Source organism: Diaporthe citri (genome assembly GCF_014595645.1).
Source record: "Diaporthe citri strain NFHF-8-4 chromosome Unknown scaffold_2, whole genome shotgun sequence".
NCBI lineage: Eukaryota > Fungi > Ascomycota > Sordariomycetes > Diaporthales > Diaporthaceae > Diaporthe > Diaporthe citri.
In genome coordinates, this window is record NW_025064847.1 from 4,321,541 (window position 1) to 4,338,317 (window position 16,777).

The 16,777-nt window shown below is 58.0% G+C and overlaps 7 protein-coding genes across 7 annotated transcripts; 2 read left to right on the forward strand and 5 right to left on the reverse strand.

Moving 5' to 3' along the window:
• Positions 1-446: 446 nt before the first annotated feature.
• INS49_006733 (uncharacterized protein) lies at positions 447-1,803 on the forward strand (the record flags this gene model as incomplete). Its single annotated transcript, XM_043167502.1, has 2 exons — positions 447-1,012; positions 1,083-1,803. The coding sequence occupies 2 exons, from the start codon at positions 447-449 to the stop codon at positions 1,801-1,803; spliced, it is 1,287 nt and encodes a 428-aa protein (XP_043028646.1).
• A 641-nt stretch (positions 1,804-2,444) lies between these two features.
• Positions 2,445-3,290, reverse strand: INS49_006734 (uncharacterized protein; the record flags this gene model as incomplete). The annotated part of the gene is made up of 1 exon (XM_043167503.1): positions 2,445-3,290. The coding sequence occupies one exon, from the start codon at positions 3,288-3,290 to the stop codon at positions 2,445-2,447; it is 846 nt and encodes a 281-aa protein (XP_043028647.1).
• A 401-nt stretch (positions 3,291-3,691) lies between these two features.
• On the forward strand, positions 3,692-4,809 carry INS49_006735 (uncharacterized protein; the record flags this gene model as incomplete). Its single annotated transcript, XM_043167504.1, has 2 exons — positions 3,692-3,701; positions 3,758-4,809. The coding sequence occupies 2 exons, from the start codon at positions 3,692-3,694 to the stop codon at positions 4,807-4,809; spliced, it is 1,062 nt and encodes a 353-aa protein (XP_043028648.1).
• A 204-nt stretch (positions 4,810-5,013) lies between these two features.
• INS49_006736 (uncharacterized protein) lies at positions 5,014-6,452 on the reverse strand (the record flags this gene model as incomplete). Its single annotated transcript, XM_043167505.1, has 2 exons — positions 5,014-5,979; positions 6,165-6,452. 2 exons carry the CDS (start codon positions 6,450-6,452, stop codon positions 5,014-5,016), a joined length of 1,254 nt encoding a protein of 417 aa, XP_043028649.1.
• Positions 6,453-8,062: 1,610 nt separating this feature from the next.
• On the reverse strand, positions 8,063-9,695 carry INS49_006737 (uncharacterized protein; the record flags this gene model as incomplete). Its single annotated transcript, XM_043167506.1, has 4 exons — positions 8,063-8,484; positions 8,877-9,395; positions 9,481-9,609; positions 9,677-9,695. 4 exons carry the CDS (start codon positions 9,693-9,695, stop codon positions 8,063-8,065), a joined length of 1,089 nt encoding a protein of 362 aa, XP_043028650.1.
• A 1,304-nt stretch (positions 9,696-10,999) lies between these two features.
• Positions 11,000-12,067, reverse strand: INS49_006738 (uncharacterized protein; the record flags this gene model as incomplete). The annotated part of the gene is made up of 2 exons (XM_043167507.1): positions 11,000-11,929; positions 11,999-12,067. The coding sequence occupies 2 exons, from the start codon at positions 12,065-12,067 to the stop codon at positions 11,000-11,002; spliced, it is 999 nt and encodes a 332-aa protein (XP_043028651.1).
• Positions 12,068-13,101: 1,034 nt separating this feature from the next.
• INS49_006739 (uncharacterized protein) lies at positions 13,102-15,174 on the reverse strand (the record flags this gene model as incomplete). Its single annotated transcript, XM_043167508.1, has 1 exon — positions 13,102-15,174. One exon carries the CDS (start codon positions 15,172-15,174, stop codon positions 13,102-13,104), a length of 2,073 nt encoding a protein of 690 aa, XP_043028652.1.
• Positions 15,175-16,777: the final 1,603 nt, after the last annotated feature.

The following is a 16,777-nucleotide window of genomic DNA, read 5'->3' on the forward strand; positions in this document are numbered from 1 at the left end:
GCCCGTCACTTGCGGGAGCCCGCCCGCATCACTTGGCTCTGCTCCATGGCATTGCAGCCTGCATTCAGTTCTCATTGCTGATCATATACTTGCGAAACATTCTTGGCCTTGGAGGCAGATATCGTCGACAGTATTACGGTGCAACCCTGATTCACTAGGGGACAACATTCGATTATTCCGGGAGGACTCGAGGCAGACAGGCAAAGCTTGTCCCGAGGCTTGGAAACGCGGAGGCCAAGGCTGCAAGAGAGGCCACCCCCCCCCCCCCAGGTCCGACCCTCTCTTGTCAGAGGCGAACATGTAGGGTTGCCACTCGGGAGAGCAGGAGCAGGAAGACCAGCCAGGCGAGCGCCATTTTGACGCCTTCGCGGCCAAGACGGAGGAGGGTGGGAAGCAAATCGCCGTCCGAGTCGCCGCGCACCGAGCACCGGCGACACCACCCGGAGATGGACCCAAGTGGTGCGGACGAGGATGATGCCTCAGCAGCCACATTCTTCAACCATGCGGTGGAGCTGGCGCCCATCGACAACCGGCCGGCCAAGGTGCGGCGGCTGTCCATGGAGGAGGACTACCTGTACGAGCAGGTCATGACCTTTGCCCAGCCGCCCAGCCCGCCGGCCTACCACGTCGCCACGCACGGCACGTACCAGGGCCCGTCGCGCAAGGGCAGGGAGGCCGTCCTGGGCGGCGAGGGCTCCCCGGCCGAGGACGAGGACGTGCTGCCGCGCTACTACTGCGACGTGCACATGGAGAACGTCTTCCAGATGAAGATGGAGATCGAGGACGCCGTAAAGAGGGCCGAGTACAGGAACTGGCGCACCATGTTCGTCGTCCTGCACGGCACCGCCCTGCACATCTACGGCGCAAAGGACAAGGGCTGGAGCTGGAGCAAGAGCAGGATGCACGGCCCGGACGTCAAGCCCGACAACCCGCCGTGGCTGAGGAAGGGCGCCCTGGAGCGGAGCTACAGCCTGCAGCACGCCGACGTGGGGATCGCGGCTGATTATCACAAGTATGTTGCGTGGCTGGCTGACATCTCCTGAATATTCGCTTGAGCAGCCTCACTAACGCGCAGCACGCAGACGTCGCTATGTTATCCGTATAAGGGCAGAGACCGACCAGTTCCTCATCTCGTGCGTGGAGCTCGAGACATTCGTCAAGTGGCTCGAGTGCCTCTTCGCCGCCATAGACGTGGCGGCCCCCATCGACGAGCGGGACTTCCCACGGGACCAGAGCATCCCCCGGATCCAGCGGCTGCGGTGGCTCCGCGGGCAGTACTCCGCGCAGGCCACCAGCAACGGCGGCAGCTTTCAGCAGCTGACGGAGTCGCTGGTCTCGATGCCGGAGTCCCATATCGACACGGCCATGCCCGTAGACCCTCCCGCGGACGTCGAGATGTCGCCAGGCGGGCCCCCGGGGGTGGACCTGACCAACGACGCGGCAGCCATCGCCCCCTGGGACTACATCCCTCACAACCCCACACCCAACCCCCGGCAGAGCACCGTGCCCGCCCGGCGGCTGTCGGTGTCGTCGTACCACAACGAGGGCGTCGAGCCCGAGACGGGCAAGTGGCGGCCGCGGCACCTCTGGACGTCGACGCACGACATGGTCTACGCCAAGCTCTGCTACGCCGTCTTGCTCTTCAAGAGCCCGCGCAAGTCCAACTTTGTCATCTTCAAGGGCCAGAGGTGGCACATCGACTGGTCCACGGGCCAGATGTCGCGTATGCAGCCGCCGTCGTACGGGGAGCCCGAGTTCTGGGGGCCTTGGCAGGTCATACACGCGGAGAATCCGCGTTTGTGATCCTTCCTTGCTCACATGTGCCGCAATGGCTTGTGCTTGCTCGGTCGAATGCCTCATCTACTTCTTCTTCATCATCAGCTGGAACATGACATTATCATGGGAGCGAAAAGGGCTGCATCTGTTGCACTTACTGCATTGAGAGGCCATCTTGGCCAGGCGTTCAGAAACGACCAGATGCGTTGTTATTATACCACAATATACCTCCACTTTTGCATTTGGGAAAACAGGATAGCATTGGAGGCATAGTCAGAGAGTGCGTGAGAGGAAGTGTGAGTCAGAGGGGGAAAGTTATCATACGTTTTGAAGCGAGCATTCTAGCAGTACCCCCAGGAAGCTTCCAGCATCTGGCATTGCTGCTTCTAATAAGGGATGTTGACGTTCTGTACATAGGGTTGATAGTCGCGACTTGAAATTGGTATCATATTGCATCCTGCTTGCTATTCCTGATGGTTCTCTTTCCACCAGGATGAGAAACGCCTCCAACGCCTGGTATCTCCGTCGTAATCGTGACACTCATAAGAAGATGCAATTCCAAAAGCAGCCTGCCACGCCGTGCCCGTTCATGGACACCCGTAGTCCTGCGATGAACAGAGAGAATAGTGACTGTCCTGCCATCATGGCCATCCTCGGATCGCCGCACCTCACACATCCGTCATCTCGGCCTCCACAGTCCTCGACTCCCTCGCCAGCTCCTCGGCCGGCACCTCGTCCAAAAGAGCCGCGGCGCCGTCCACGTCGGCCAGCGCCCGCTCCAGCGCCCCCAGCTCATCCACCTCAGCCCGCTGCCTCTGGATCTCCCCCCACAGCGCGACGTTGGCGGCCTGCGTGTTCTGCAGCTTGGCGTTCATCTGGCTCTGCTGGCTCGCCAGGTGCGGCGCGAGGTGGGCAGCGAGGATCGCGTCCGCGGGCAGCAGGTGCGGCGGCGTGGGCTGCTTCCTGGCGTTCTCGTCGTCGTCCTCGCCCTCCCCGGCGGCCCTCTCCTTCCCCTTGCCCTTGCCCTTCCTCCTCGCCGCCGCCTGCGCCTGCGCCCGCCGCCGCCGCTCCGCGTCCGACACCAGGGCCTCGAGCTCGTTCAGCTTGGGCACGACGCTGTACCGCGCCTGCACGCGGCCGAACTCCTGGTTGCACAGGTCCGCGAACCGGTCCACCATGGCGCGCTGCACCTGGCCCAGGACCCCGGGGGCCTGGGCCGCCACCGTCGGGTAGCAGGACGCGAAGTTTTCGGGCGAGATCTTGGTCAGGGTGTGGTTCAGCGCGAGGCCGAACATCTCCTGGAAGCGCTGCGCGCGCGGCCCGGGCGTCGCCGCCGTGTGCCGGGACGGTAGGGGCGGTGAGGCCGGCGCACCCGGTTCTGCGCCATCTGGGGATGATTGCGGTGGTACTTGAGAGGATTCCGGCTGGGGCTGGGTGTTTTCGCCGTTCTCGTCGGCCGGCGTCGAGGTGTTGTCCTCGGCTGGAGGTTGTGATGACCGGCCTTCGGTGGCCATGGTGTCTGTGTGGTTTGGCTCGAGGCGATGGATGCTGTGCTGTTACAGTTCCATTTGGATGTGATCTATCACAGATTGCTAGATGCAGTCGAATGCCGCCGGCTCTCCTACGTCCAAGTAATCAAGGTTGAGAGGAAGTGCGATGTCAAGGCCGAGGGGAGCGGACGCGTTGACGCGTTCCTTACCAAAAGTCGGCATTACGTAATATGCGAGCACATGCAGCAACGAGGTCTCCTGCAGAGAAGGTCTTGAGATTCAACGGACTACCGTGCTGATAATTACATTTGGATAAAGCACAACAAACCAACCAATTGGCAGCACTCTCCTCTCTGCTTTGAGGGCTACCCGTTCACATTCTTCCGGAGATTCGGTCCATTTGTCTTCGGCAATACCCAGCCATCATGTCGCATAGTACGTCCACCCTCCCCAGCCTCGTCTTGGTCCAACACCCCAGTCTAACAACGCAGGCAAAAGGAACACCTCCCGGCCCGTCTTCACCGCGCATGAGCGGGCGATGGCCAAGTCGGCCTGGAGCTCCTCATCCGCCCGTTTGAACAGGGACTCGTTCCTCCCGTTCGGCTCTTGTTCGTTGTGCCTCGAGTCCGCTGTCGACCCCGTGGCCTGTTCCTACGGCGACATATTCTGCCGCGAGTGCGCGCTGAACAACATTCTCGCGCAAAAGAAGGAAATAAAGAGGCTCGAGAAGGCCCGGGAACAAGAGGACAGAGTCGCCGCGGATTCAAAGGCACGGCAGGACGAGGAGGCGCAAGCAAGAGCTGTCAAGGAGTTCGAACTGACCCAGGCCGGTTTCGACGTCGCTGGAAGCAGGGCCGAAAGTAGCTCAGATGTCAGCTCGTCGAGAGAGGCGAAGAGCGGAGACAAACGGAAGTTCTCGCTGGATGAGGACGAGGTGCTGCGCAACGCCGAGGATGACCGAGCGAAGGCACGGAAGAAGATCGAGGATGAAAAGAGCGCCAAGCCCTCGCTCCCCTCGTTCTGGGTCCCCTCAGTAACGCCAATGTCAAACACAAAAGACAAGCTGCACGAAGTCAAGAAGAAGGCCAAGACGACGCCCATCTGCCCGTCATCCCAGGAGAACAGTCCCCACCCGTACTCGTTGCACACGCTGGTGACGATCAACTTCACCGAGGAGGAGTCCAAGGAGACCAAGACCAAGACCAGGATCTGCCCGTCTTGCAAGAAGGGCCTGACGAATTCCTCGAAAGCGATGCTCGCCAAGCCTTGTGGACATGTGCTCTGCAAGGCGTGCGCCAGCCAGTTTATGAAGCCGTCAGGCCATGATCCGCACGCCGACCCGGCAGATGCGAAGCACGCAAATGCGGTGAGGTGTTATGTCTGCGATGAGGATGTCACGGAGAGGCCGGCCAAAAAGGGAGGCGACAAGAAGGAAAAGGACAAGATCCGACCAGGCGTGGTCGAGCTCAAGAGTGACGGAACAGGATTCTCGGCCGGTGGCACGAACGAGGTCAAGAGAAGCGGAAATGCGTTCCAATGCTAAGAGGGACCTGTTTGGCCAGCTTAAGACGAGGTTCACCGCATAAGATCTTGGGTGCGTCCGACGGCATGAAAGCCGCTTCAGCAGGCCCCAATATCTATATTAGGAGTGTAGATGAGCCGGGATACCGAAAATTTCCAGTCAGAAATGCCATGGATTCAATCTTTGGCTTTATTTTTACAGTGTTGGTTCGACAAACTGGCGGAGCTATTTCGTCACAATCAATTTCTGTGTGCGCTCCAACAGGCCCAAAACAAGAGTTCCATCTTTGATCCTCGCGAACCTCTCAGCAAGCTGGATATTCCCCAGCATCTTCAGGTCCTCCCTAGACCGCCGCCGAAGCAGGGCCTGCGCGGTGGGCGAGCTGCGAATCCTAGCCAGGACGAAGAAATACAGCTGAACAATCAACTTGTGCACGATCTCCTTCGATAACATCGTCGTCCCGTGGTTAAAGAACGCCTTGAGCAACTCCCCGCTGATACCGTCGTAAAGCGCCGGGGCTCCTTCGGTCCTCCCTATGTGTAAGACCGTCCCGAAAATGGTGTCATCGGCCAATCTGTGGATACGTCCGGCGAGCGCCTGGGCTTTGCTTTCGACCTTGCCGACATTCTGTTCGACCACGAGCATATCTTCCTCTCCCGCCTCGGTCGAGGCCTCCTTCTTCTCCTCCTCCAGCTCCGGCCTCGGGCTCTCCGGCGCGGAGACCTGCACCCTCGCCTTGGCGATTTGGAAGGGATACGTCACCGCAGTCGCGATGACCTTGCTCAGCGCCGCGACCAAAAACGTAGCACCATTGGACTCGCCCTCCCGGCCCCTGTCGACCAGCGCCTTCTTGAGCGCGTGCTGCAGGTAGAACGTGATGCTCGGGTTGAGCGTCAGCACGAGCGTGGCGCTGTAACCCGCCCACAGTCCTAGCACGCCCTTCTCTGCCCGGATGACGTGCAAGATCTCCGCGAACGACAGGCCGCGCCCGGCCTGGCTCGTCCCGTCGGCGGCACCGGTGTCGCCTTCGTCGGTTATGAGCGACGCCGTCTGCTTCCGCGTGACCACGTTGCCGATCGGCGTCGTGAACAGCCGCGCGCACGCGCCGGCCGCGGCACCCACGGCGAGCTCCTCCCAGGCGGCCAGGCGCCTGCTGTTCCCTTGTGACCTCTTTGTGCGGAACCAGTTGTACTATATAGTATTCGGATCAGTAATCGAAGCACCAAGGGAAGAATTTTACGTGAACATATTAATGCCACATGCTCTTTGCGCCTGGCACTGGCTGCAGCATCCTAGCAGAGGAATGGAAGCAAGCCCACAGCAAGGTAGCACCCAAAATGGTCGACTTATACATCGCAAGTGTGATGGGGACTTACGAAAAGGAAGAACAAGAAGCTATCTGCCACGCCCTTGAAGATGTCTGACCCCAGGCCGGCGTAGAATGCCTTCAACCCGCCCTCGCGCTCGTAGATGCGCGATATAGCGTCCGTGATGCCCGCATACTGCTCCGAGGGCGAGATGGTGCCGTCCTTGCGCAACTGTCGCTGCACCTTCAGCCGCGTGTTGACGAGGTCGAGCGGGTACGTGGCGGTCGTGGAGATGGCCGTCCCGGTCGCGCCGGATACGGCGTGGCCGATGGCCGGGAGGAACTGGTCTGCTGGCATCTTGTGTTGATTGTGTCTGAATGGGAGAGCGTGTGAGTGTGTCCGTGTGTCTGTGTGACCCGAGGTTATCGTCGACCTGGATCAAGAGATACCACGCATAGCCCAGCTCAGTGAAAAGAAGAGGAAATACGAGGGTTGCAGTGAGAATTAGATTACTCCGCCCGTTTGGATATACAAGACCCCAGCGGCATGAACACCCTTGAGTTTAATTCAAATCAGATATGAGGGTATGGTTCTCCCGGACAAAAAAAGGTGTGTACCCAGGTCGACATTGAAAGTCGGATGGATCCTCAAAACGGAAAGAGGGCCCAGCCAGCACATCAATCACCACACGCAACGCAGGTTGGCCGGCCGTCTCCCCAGTGCCGACGTCATCCTCCGTAACTAGCCCACTGCCCCCGGATTTGCACCCGGGCGGACGGGGCCAACCCCCCTGCTCTACCCCACAGTCTCGACCAGACTTCGGGCTGTCGAATCCACTGGCTCGGGAACCCACTGGCACCCCATGCCCCCAAAGACACGCAGGAGGGCCCCTCCCCTCCTGTCGTGGAGAAGCTCAGCTAGGCCCTGGATGGATGCCCGTGAATCTCGAATTTGAGAGTCGATCGCTGCGGAGGTCTCTCGGCAAGTGCGGCGAGAACACCTCCTTCATCTTGGGTGCCTTGTGCCACGAAGCATAAGGTTTGTCAAAGGAGGGGCGAGGTGGAGCACGTCTGGGCCGACTCTGGCGGCTGCCTTGTTATTGTCATCTCGGGTCGGACCCCAAGTTTATGCCATATTGTACCTAGCTTCACGGTGGTATCGTGAACATACCCTCCACCTAAAGCGGAGTATCGCCCGCCCTCCCTAGCTTGACATGATGCCCTGTCCTGGGTAAAATAATTACGAGTACAAAATCGAAACCTCCAACGCCTTGCGAAGTATTTTGTGTTATGACAAGTTTCCTGCCTCCACCTCTTGGCTAGACCACCCCAACTCCGACCGAAAATGCATTGGTAAGGGGGGTAGCTCGATCGTCTATGCCTTTCCTAGAGTCCTGTCCAAGGGCGAAGAGGCCACCGGCCTTTGGTAGACAGCAGTAACAAATAATTTCTCATGTCTTCGGTTGAGAGGCGCATGGGGTGGGAGCGTAAGCCACAAACCAATGCTCCTGTGCCAAGCTGTCTTCATGCGAAGTGTGATGGCTCTTCGGTGCTCGCAGAGGCTCCCAGAAAGTCTCACACATGGAGAGACATGGCTCGTGCTTCCCCAGCCTCTCATTCTTCTGCATCTGTACTGCTGAATGCGTGTGGGACGCCCACAGTTATGCTCGAGCAAGTCGCAGGAGGCTCATCAGGGGCAACCCTGACGACTTCGGCACCGGGACAGCGACGTACCATATGCTGTCTCGCATTGTCCTTGCGTGAATACTTCTTGCCGCAGCCGGTGCACTTGAATGGCTTCTTTCCCAAATGTTCGCCATCCATGTGGCGCTGTAAAAGGTACTTCTGTTTGAAGGACTCTTGGCAAATGTCGCAAGTGAAGTCCTCCGAGGCTGTTCGGGGAGGCTTGCCGACTTTTTTCCCGCCTCTCAGCCTTGGACTGTGCTCCTCTGGTGTTACCTGAGCCTCCTAGGCCGGACCACCAACGGATACTTGTCTCTGAGCCTGCATTGGTGCGAAGGTCGCGCTGCCTGGCATGTTTGGGACATCATCTTCCTCCTCACCGGGAGCGTCCTCTTGGTCTAATACAGGCATGACAGGAATTGGAGGGCGGTGACCTGTGTGACCCGGCGGCAGGCGTTGAGCCCCGTAGCCACTGACTTTGAAGATGTTCTTGCGCCCACCGTCGGTGGCGGCTGCGAGCTGTTGTTGCAGCCGGTTAATTTGATACTCGCGCCGGATGGTGTTGAACACCGGCTGGGCCACAACAGGCTGTGGGTTCCATTTGGCGAGAGCGGCCATGACAGCCGCCGTTTCTTCGTCACTGTCAACAGGGCCAGCGTTGGGGTCGTCGTCTTCCTCGATCGGGGCGTTCGCGTCGAGAGCAGCCTCTGGAGATATTTGTTAGCATCGAACTTGGTGGAGTAAAGAGCGGACCCACTCTGTTGTCGAGCCTGATTCTTCTTCTGATATGCTGCCAGGAGCATGTCATATGGCAAGGACCGCCCCGCGACAGCTCTTTTTGCTCCCATACTGTGAGATTTGCATGTCAAAGATCTGGCACAAGGTTGTCCGTTTGGCAGAATCACACCGCATTGCCGCTCGACGTCGACCGGACCTGCACAAGAGTACATCAGTTAGCAGCGTTCTCAATCTCGAGCTCTCAGGCCGAGAGTGTTCTGTTAGGGGGTGTCATGGTCGGTGGGTCGGCCATGTCGAATCCATCGTAGATGTCCGAACATCCAGAGAGCGCTGAAGAGAACCCGCATGCATATAGACTCACCTTTGGGTTTTGTCTTGGGCTTAGGCTCGTCCTTCTTCTTCTTTTGTTTCGGGCCCTTATCCGCCTCGCCCTCAGCCTTCCTCTTCTTGCCCGAAGGACCGCCTTCTCCCGTCTTCTTGCCGGCGACCTTCTTGGTTGTTTTACCAGGGACCTTCTCCCCATCGTCGTCGTCATCGCCGCTGTCGCCGTCTGCGCCGAGCGTGATTCCCTCTTCTTCTGCCCTGCGCTCTCGTTCCTCTCTCAGCGCGGCCTCCTTCGCGCGCTCTCTGGCCTCTCGTGCGGCCTTTTTCCGGTTTGCCTTCTCCTTCTTGATCTTCAGACAGCCGTTTATGTGTTCAACAGCAGTCGTCATGAGAATGCTCTTCTTGCACCACTTGCACGATGTCAAGGCCGGGGCATCGACCATGGGATAGCCCTTGGTGAAGGTTTCGCGGGGAAGTTCATCGAGTTCGTGGAACGGTTCGCTCGGTGATAGCGCGGTGTTGGCCGTGGCGTTGGCGCTTGCCTTGCTCTTCTTGTCTGTGTATGCATCGTATTAGGGAATGCGCAAGCAGGAGATGGGATGATGTCTCTCATCAACCCGAGCATAGTGGAGTTTCCATACCTTCAAGCACATTGCCATCCTGGCTGCCACCATCCTTCAGCTTGGGAATCTTCTCCTTCAGCTTGAAGCCTCCAAATTTGCCCTTGCCCGTGTTCTTCTTGGACGCGACCTTGATGGTGGCCTCATCATCTGTTAAAGTAACATGAATCAGCAAAGTGTCATTCCAGTTGCGACGCGGCTGTGACGCCTCCCTCACCTTTCCGATCCTCAGCCATGGCGACTTCGAGGGGCTGGCCCCTTTACGCTCGAGGAGCGAGTAGCACAGGTCCCGCCAGCGTTGCGTGATGGTTATGACAGGCACGGCCGGGTTCTGGGAAGGTTCCAACGGCGGACAGCTGCGTGGCTCAATCGCTACGTCGAGGAAGCTTGGGCTCGGGCCGCGGCGTCTCGATTTGATGGGGGTCAACGGCTGAATCGAAATGGCCTCAAGATGCAAGGCTGACCGGGAGGTTACCGATGCCGTGGTGGAAGAATCCAAAAAGAACGGGCCTGGAGGGGCCAGATTGGATGGCGATGAGATGTCGCAAGTCGTCCTCGATGATGAATCGCAGGTGGTCGCGACGGTCCAAGAGTGGTTAGGATGATGCAGGTGGGCCTGGGGGAGAAACCCATGCATCGGAGCCTGGACCGAGACTCCACTACTGGGGTAGACACATATGCACCGATAACAGAAAGACTTATGCAACTAAGAAGAGCTATTCTGTTGGAGGAAATATCAAACTGCGTTTATGTCAGCGTCCTGCCTTCCCAAATCTCGTCTCAACTCACGAGCAGCTATTCAGGCACTTGGCGAAGGAGCTGTCCAGTCAAACTGGAAATATATCATTAATACGCTGAATCTTTGCTAAACATCATGAGCCCACCCCAGGCCTCCTGTCCACCAGACCATTTCTCCCTGTTCCCGTCCAAGAAATACACGTATTGCGCTCGATGAAGGGACCACGCCATCTCTCAGCCACCTGCGCCCATTGCTAGCTATGAGGGGGAAACAGAGTGGATGGGAGATCGCGTGGGCATCGAAGCTCAACTGTGTGATACTATGCAATGCGCAACGCTGTACAGTGCACGAACGACCCAACGTCCTGCTCTGCGTGAGTCTGGAGCTTGCAAGGCTGTTAGATACTAGAACGGGAGCAAAACTCGATTGCGAGTGTGAGGCAGTCATGGCCGCTTGCATGTAGTGATCCTGCCAGAGAGCTGGCTGCACCATTTGCCTCAGCGCCTTCCAACGCCGGGCGATCTAGCAACGGCTACAGGACTCCGTCTGGCCCCAGAAGCGCCCTTGCCTCCGGCGCTAAGGCGAGCGCCTCAGCAATCGCAGTGTTTGTGCCGTTCGGGTAGCTGCCGAAGTGGGCATAAATGAAAGTCTGGGTTTCGGCAGCGGGGGGCTGTCAAACCCTTCATCTGATTCCGATCGGCACCGGCAGCAAAGAGCAGGAGCCTGCTAACCGCTGCCTATCTTCTTCACAGATGCCGTAGAATTTGGGTAATCTCGAGGACCAAGCTCAACTGGCCCATCCTAGTAGTTCTCGTAGCCTTGTGACGGAACACCCTGCGATGGCACTTGCGTATAGGCCCTAGCTTGCGCCTGTGCTTGCATCGCCCGTTGCTGCTGCTGGTGCTGCTGGACTATCAGGTCGCTGAACCAGTGGTGCTGGAGGGCGTCTGCGGCGCTGATTCGGAGCTCTGGGCGCAGCTGGAGCATCTTCTGCAGCAGGTCGATTCCTGCGGCGTCGATCATCGGCAGGATCTGGCGGAGGTCCTGAGTGGCGTACATCTGGAAGTTTGGCTTGTATTCGGGGAACTGAGTGATTCCAGGCCATGTACGCTCCGTTGGCGTGCCCATGATCCTGAAAATCCTTGTGATCTGATCCTCGTTGGTCGTGCCTGGGAACAACGGCCGGCCCGTGTACATCTCCGCCATGATACATCCAGCAGACCAGATGTCGATGCTGGTGTTGTATGTCCGGCTTCCCAGAAGGACGTCGGGGGCTCGATACCACAGTGTGACAACCTCGTTGCTGAAGGTGTTGACTGGGATTCCGAATGCTCTGGCCAGACCGAAATCACCCAGCTTCAGCTGACCCTTACTGTTGATGAGCAGGTTCTGAGGCTTGAGGTCCCTGTGCAGCACCCTGTTCTTGTGGCAGAAATCAATACCCTTCAGCAGCTGGTACATGAAGGACTTGATGAGCATGGGCTGCAGGGCTCCACGATCGCCCTTGGTATCCATGTACTTCTTCAAATCGCCATCCATGTAATCAAACACCAACATAAGCTTGTTCTCCGTGTGGATCACATCGTGTAGCGCGACAATGTTCTCGTGTTTGAGCTCCTTCATAAGCGAGATCTCGCGGATGGCGGTGCTGGGTGTACCTTCCTCGGAATCAAGGTGAATCTCCTTGAGCGCGACGAATTCGCCGGTTTGTCGGTTGCGCCCTTTGAAGACCTGTTGAAGATCGGGTCAGGATGCTGTTTGGAGGCCGGGCGCTTGTGGCATTCGGGTTCATGGACTTACAGTGGCGTATGTTCCCTCTCCAAGCTTCTCCAACTGCTGGAACGACGAGAGATGGCGTTTGCCGTCCATACTAGCTGTCGTTGATGACGCTCGGTCGATAACGAAACGGGGCTTGGGTTCGGGCTGAGGTCGAGATGTAAATCTTGGGTCGAACAGGACGCTGCCGACAGTCTCTATCCCGCGCGAGCGATTCGGAAATGCTGTCACAGGGGGGGAGCTGTTAGACGCCGTGATTGCGGCGACGAGAAAACCGGCAGGATCTGCTTGCCTGGTAGCCAAATATGTTCCAGCTGGACCGTCGGGCTCGATTGCAAGGTGTGGAAAAGGATAGATCGTGACGAGTGTAAGAGGAAGTGGCGGCTGTTGTAGAAGTGGGCAGAGCTCCCTTGGGTGGGCTGAGGCTACCTTGCGCTCTCCGATGCTATTCTTGGGCAGGCATCCTGGTCCAAGCCCGGCCCAGGCCAGTCATCCCGCCCTCCAGCTCTAAGCCCGCCCACCTTGGGGCCTGGCCAGCCAGAGCTCTGGCCCGCTTGAGCTCTGGCCCGCTTGTACTCCGTAAATCCCCTGCACTACAATCAACTTGGCATTGAACAGCGAAATGCATTATGCCGTATCACGTTATTTCGATGGCTTACTGTTTCTTATTGAGCACAGTCTCGTGCATTCAGACGAGCCTGTTGAAAGTTGCTATTCGGATACTGACGGCCTCGAGGAATTTGTTGCTCACGCAATCTCTCTTCTTACATTTGTCAATTATCTGTGCCTCGATGGGAAACCGTGATGGGGGGCATATGTGGTCGCAAGTATGAAGTGCACTTGACTGGGTGCTGTCAGCCGCGTCGGTGCCCGACATTGACTGCGGGAATATCACAAACGTGAGACATTTCACCTGAAGAAACGAAAGTCAAGCACGGTTATTGAAAGTGGACTTAATCCAAGTCAATTCTGGGTATCGCATATGATGATGCCGAAATGCCCCTTTTTCTTATTAATCCCGAACGCCATTTCCCCCACTGCGGCCGAATGCGATGGAATTCCTGGGCATGCAGACTCCAACCCATTGCTGAACGCCGCCCGGCCATGCTCAAAGCAAGAAAAGGTGCTCACTCCTTCTTCTCGTTCTCGTCGTCCTCCTTGTCGCTGGCGTACTTGGTGCCCTCCTCCTTCTCACGCATCCAACGCTCCATCAGCGTGCCAGGACCGCTTCTAGCGGGACTAGGGAGACTGGCTCTGTAGCTCTTAGCGTTGGAGGGGTCGGGTCCGCTTCGTCCGTTGACACTACCGACGAAGAAGGGACGGGCATCCTCAGACTTCGCAATCTTCTCCATCAGCTTCTGGTCCTTGACCGCCGCCATGATGATGGGCTTTCCTCCGTACGAGCCGATAGACATCTTGGGGACGCTTCCCTGGGGCATGGTGGGCACCTTGGGAGGGATGTCCGTGGGCTTCTTGATGGCCATGCCGATGGGAGGCGAGGCCTGGATGGGAGCATTCGGCTTGAACTGGGCCTCGCGCTCATCCGACTCGTCATCGGACTTCTCATCCGCCTTGTCGCCCTCCTCAGGCTCCTCAGGCTCCTCCTCGGCCGGCTCGGGCAGATGCTTCTGGGGAGAGCCGCGGGCGGAGATCGCCTCCTCGAGGGTCTCGTCGTCCTCGCCAGCCTCCAGCTTGAACATGTCGTCCTCATCGTCGTCCTCAGCGGGCTCGACTCGCTTGGCAGAGGCGACCTTGGAAGAGCTGCCCTCGGGGGTCACGGGCTTGGTGTTGGTGGTCGGGATGGACTTGCGTCCAGAGCCTGCAGGCTCAGGCGGGTTGCGCTGAGCAGAGACAGGGTCGGTGGCCTTGGGAGCCTGGGAGTCGGTCGCCCGAAGTCTCTTCTTAAAATCCTTCTTTGATATTATCATAAGGGGATCATCGTCGTCCGAGGACTCATCATCCGCCGCCTGAACGCTCTCAACCACGGTGTCATGCTTCGCATGGCCACCACCCTCCTTCACATCACCCTGGCCTCGTCCGCCACTCTCGGGCTTGATGTGCATAGGAAGCTGCTTAGGAGCCATTTCGTCGCGATCCTCTGCATTCAATGTTGGAACTGTGGATGTCTTTTTGCTGCTCTTATCAGCATCGGCATCAGAAGCTGGATCTTCAGATCCAGGGTTTACGACGGTCCACGTGGTTGGATCATCCAATGGCTCCTTTGAAAGTGCGCGCAGAGCTTGGGATGAGGAAACCTTCCTTGGTGGGGGATCGTCCTCGCCGTCGGTGTCTCCCAATGATGTAACAGGGAGTGCGGCGTTGGCGAGAGCTGTTGAGTTTTCTGAGCTGGCACTGACCACCTCTGCAAGGGCCGTGGTGGATGCCTGGGGCGATGAAGACGGCAAAACCTCCTGGCCTTGGACCTCAAATCGCACACGTCGAGTTTCTCGCGGGCTATCAGGCCCCCTTGATGATGCGGCGGAGGAGCGTCGCAGGGCGCTTTTTCGGATCCTGGCACTGCTGGAGTCGCTTGTTATTGACTCAATGGATGCGTCAGTTGCACGACGCAGTAGACTTGGCCTGGGCCGGTGCTGAGGGCTCTCGGAAGTTTGAGTGCCTTCTGAGGTTGGGGTGGGTTCCGGGACGGCGGTGTCGTCTGGGGTCTGAGGAGCCTCGGAAGTCTGGGTGCCTTCTGAGGTCTGGGTGTTTCTAACGGCGAGCTTGTCGTCGATGTTAGATGTTGGGTCTGCACCGGGTGAGGTGGGTGGTGAGTGGATGGGGCGATCAGCGCTGTCGAGAAGTGGGAGGTATGTGGGGGTAAACAGGCCCTGGAATTCCAATTCGCGCTCGTGGGTGCTTCGATGAGGTTCCTTGGGAGTCCCCGAGGTGTGAGGAAGAATTGGCGGCGGGGAGCCCTTGTTGTGCCAGGAAAAATCATAGGATTCTGTGGGTGACTGCAAGGGCGACATGTGGCCACGATGGCTTCCAGGAGGGAACAGGCGAGGGTAGTTGACCAGAGACTTGTTCACAGCCTGCGAGACTTCGTAGGCAACTTCTTCCGGAACATTCTGGAGCTGCTCCCCCGAGAAGCGATTGAACTCGGCTGCCATCTGCAGCCTATACACAGCAACACGATTGTCCAGCTCGGCGAGCTTGGCCTGGGCCTCCGCGATTAGTTTCGCGGTATCGTCGAGCTCCATTGTGACGCGACAATTGTGTGCATCGAATGACTTATGAATGGCCCCGGAAATCACACAGCATTGACACACGGTTCCTTTGTAGATCAACACACGCGTGACTGCAAGGACTGCTGGTTAAAGGTATGTGGTAGTGGCCATGTCGCCGGTGGAAGAGGAGGTGGTGGTTGTCACACGGCGTCTCGGTCTGCCAAGGTGAGAGGCTGGTGAAAAGTGAGGTTCGAGCCGGGGTTTAGCTTTTGGGGTGACGGCGTCGTAACGAAACGCACCTCAACAACGGGACTCTGCAAGTAATTTACCAGGGTGTGGTCAAGCTCTGGGCCTGGCCTAGGCCTGCCATCCTTGGAAGTGGGGACGCAGCCCGGAAAACCCAATGGGCATGCAAACCCGCCACCACCAGGTGCAAGGACACAAACTCAGCACGAGGCCAAGGGCCAGTGTGGGGGAGGCTCAAGCCCCGAAGGGTGCTCTTGTCTCACTCACACTCGCACCCCAGCGCCGCCGCTTGCAGCATGAACTAGCCCCCATGGTGCCAATCTCTGGACAAAGGAAAATCAAGACATCCCTGACCTGGCATATCTCTGACCATCTGCATCTCATCTCACTGGGCTGGCTCATCTCACTGCTTATCTCATTTCATCTCATGTGGCTTGTGCCCTTCTCGTGTTATGTCATCTGGTCTCTAGTCTCACGAGAACCACCCCGAGCTTAATCAGCCCGGGCCCACAATACGGTGCCGGCCACCCCCGCCCCCAAATTGGTTGATCATGGGCGTGATGCGAAACCCTGGCAACGGAGCATCGTCGGAGGCTCGGGCGATAAGGGGAGCTGGCTCCGAGTCAGGAGTCAGCTTCCTCCGGCGCCGACCTTATTCACCCAGCACGTGCCCCGGAAGCCATGGGATGAACCAGGCTGGTACGGGTCATTTGACCTCGCCGTGTCGCCGCTTTCAATGCGCATTGCCCCTTCCACCGACTTTCCTCATCTCTTTAGGCACCCGCCGTCAGGCATCGTCACTTAAGCCCCAATTCAGTCAATAATCTGTCTTCTGACCGGGCAACTGACGGGTATGGCCGAGCAAGTGCAGCCGTGCCTAAGCGCCCACTGCTAAGCGCGTACAGCTGAGCCTACGAGGCGACTCTCGGATATCGACGCCTCGCTCCTTGGTCAACTCGCTACCTCGTGTCGTGGCTGACGCCCTCGAGCGGCTGATGAGCACCCTTCATTTGTGACAATCATCGGCTCTGAGGAAACCTATTCGAGTCGTCAGCAAAGTCCAAGTCGAATACAACGGAGACGAGGATGTCATGCCAGCGTAGCAGTGTTGGCTTGCACCAACATGTCCTGTCGTGCTCAAAACGGGCTATCCCGCGGAGGGAAGCGAGTCTCGCACTCGGAAGAGAAACTGGAGAGAAGCATAGGGCATGCAGCAGACCAGTTCTGGGAAGGCGACAGTTTCGGTACAGAAGGCCATACTCACTTGTATGAGTATCAAGGTGACAAGGAGTCGAGGGATTCCGGGCATTCTTGGGGAGGTGGATATCAAGTCACTCAGCATGGAAATCCGTTCCAGGAGGACCACCAACCGTGGCATACTCCGGCTAGA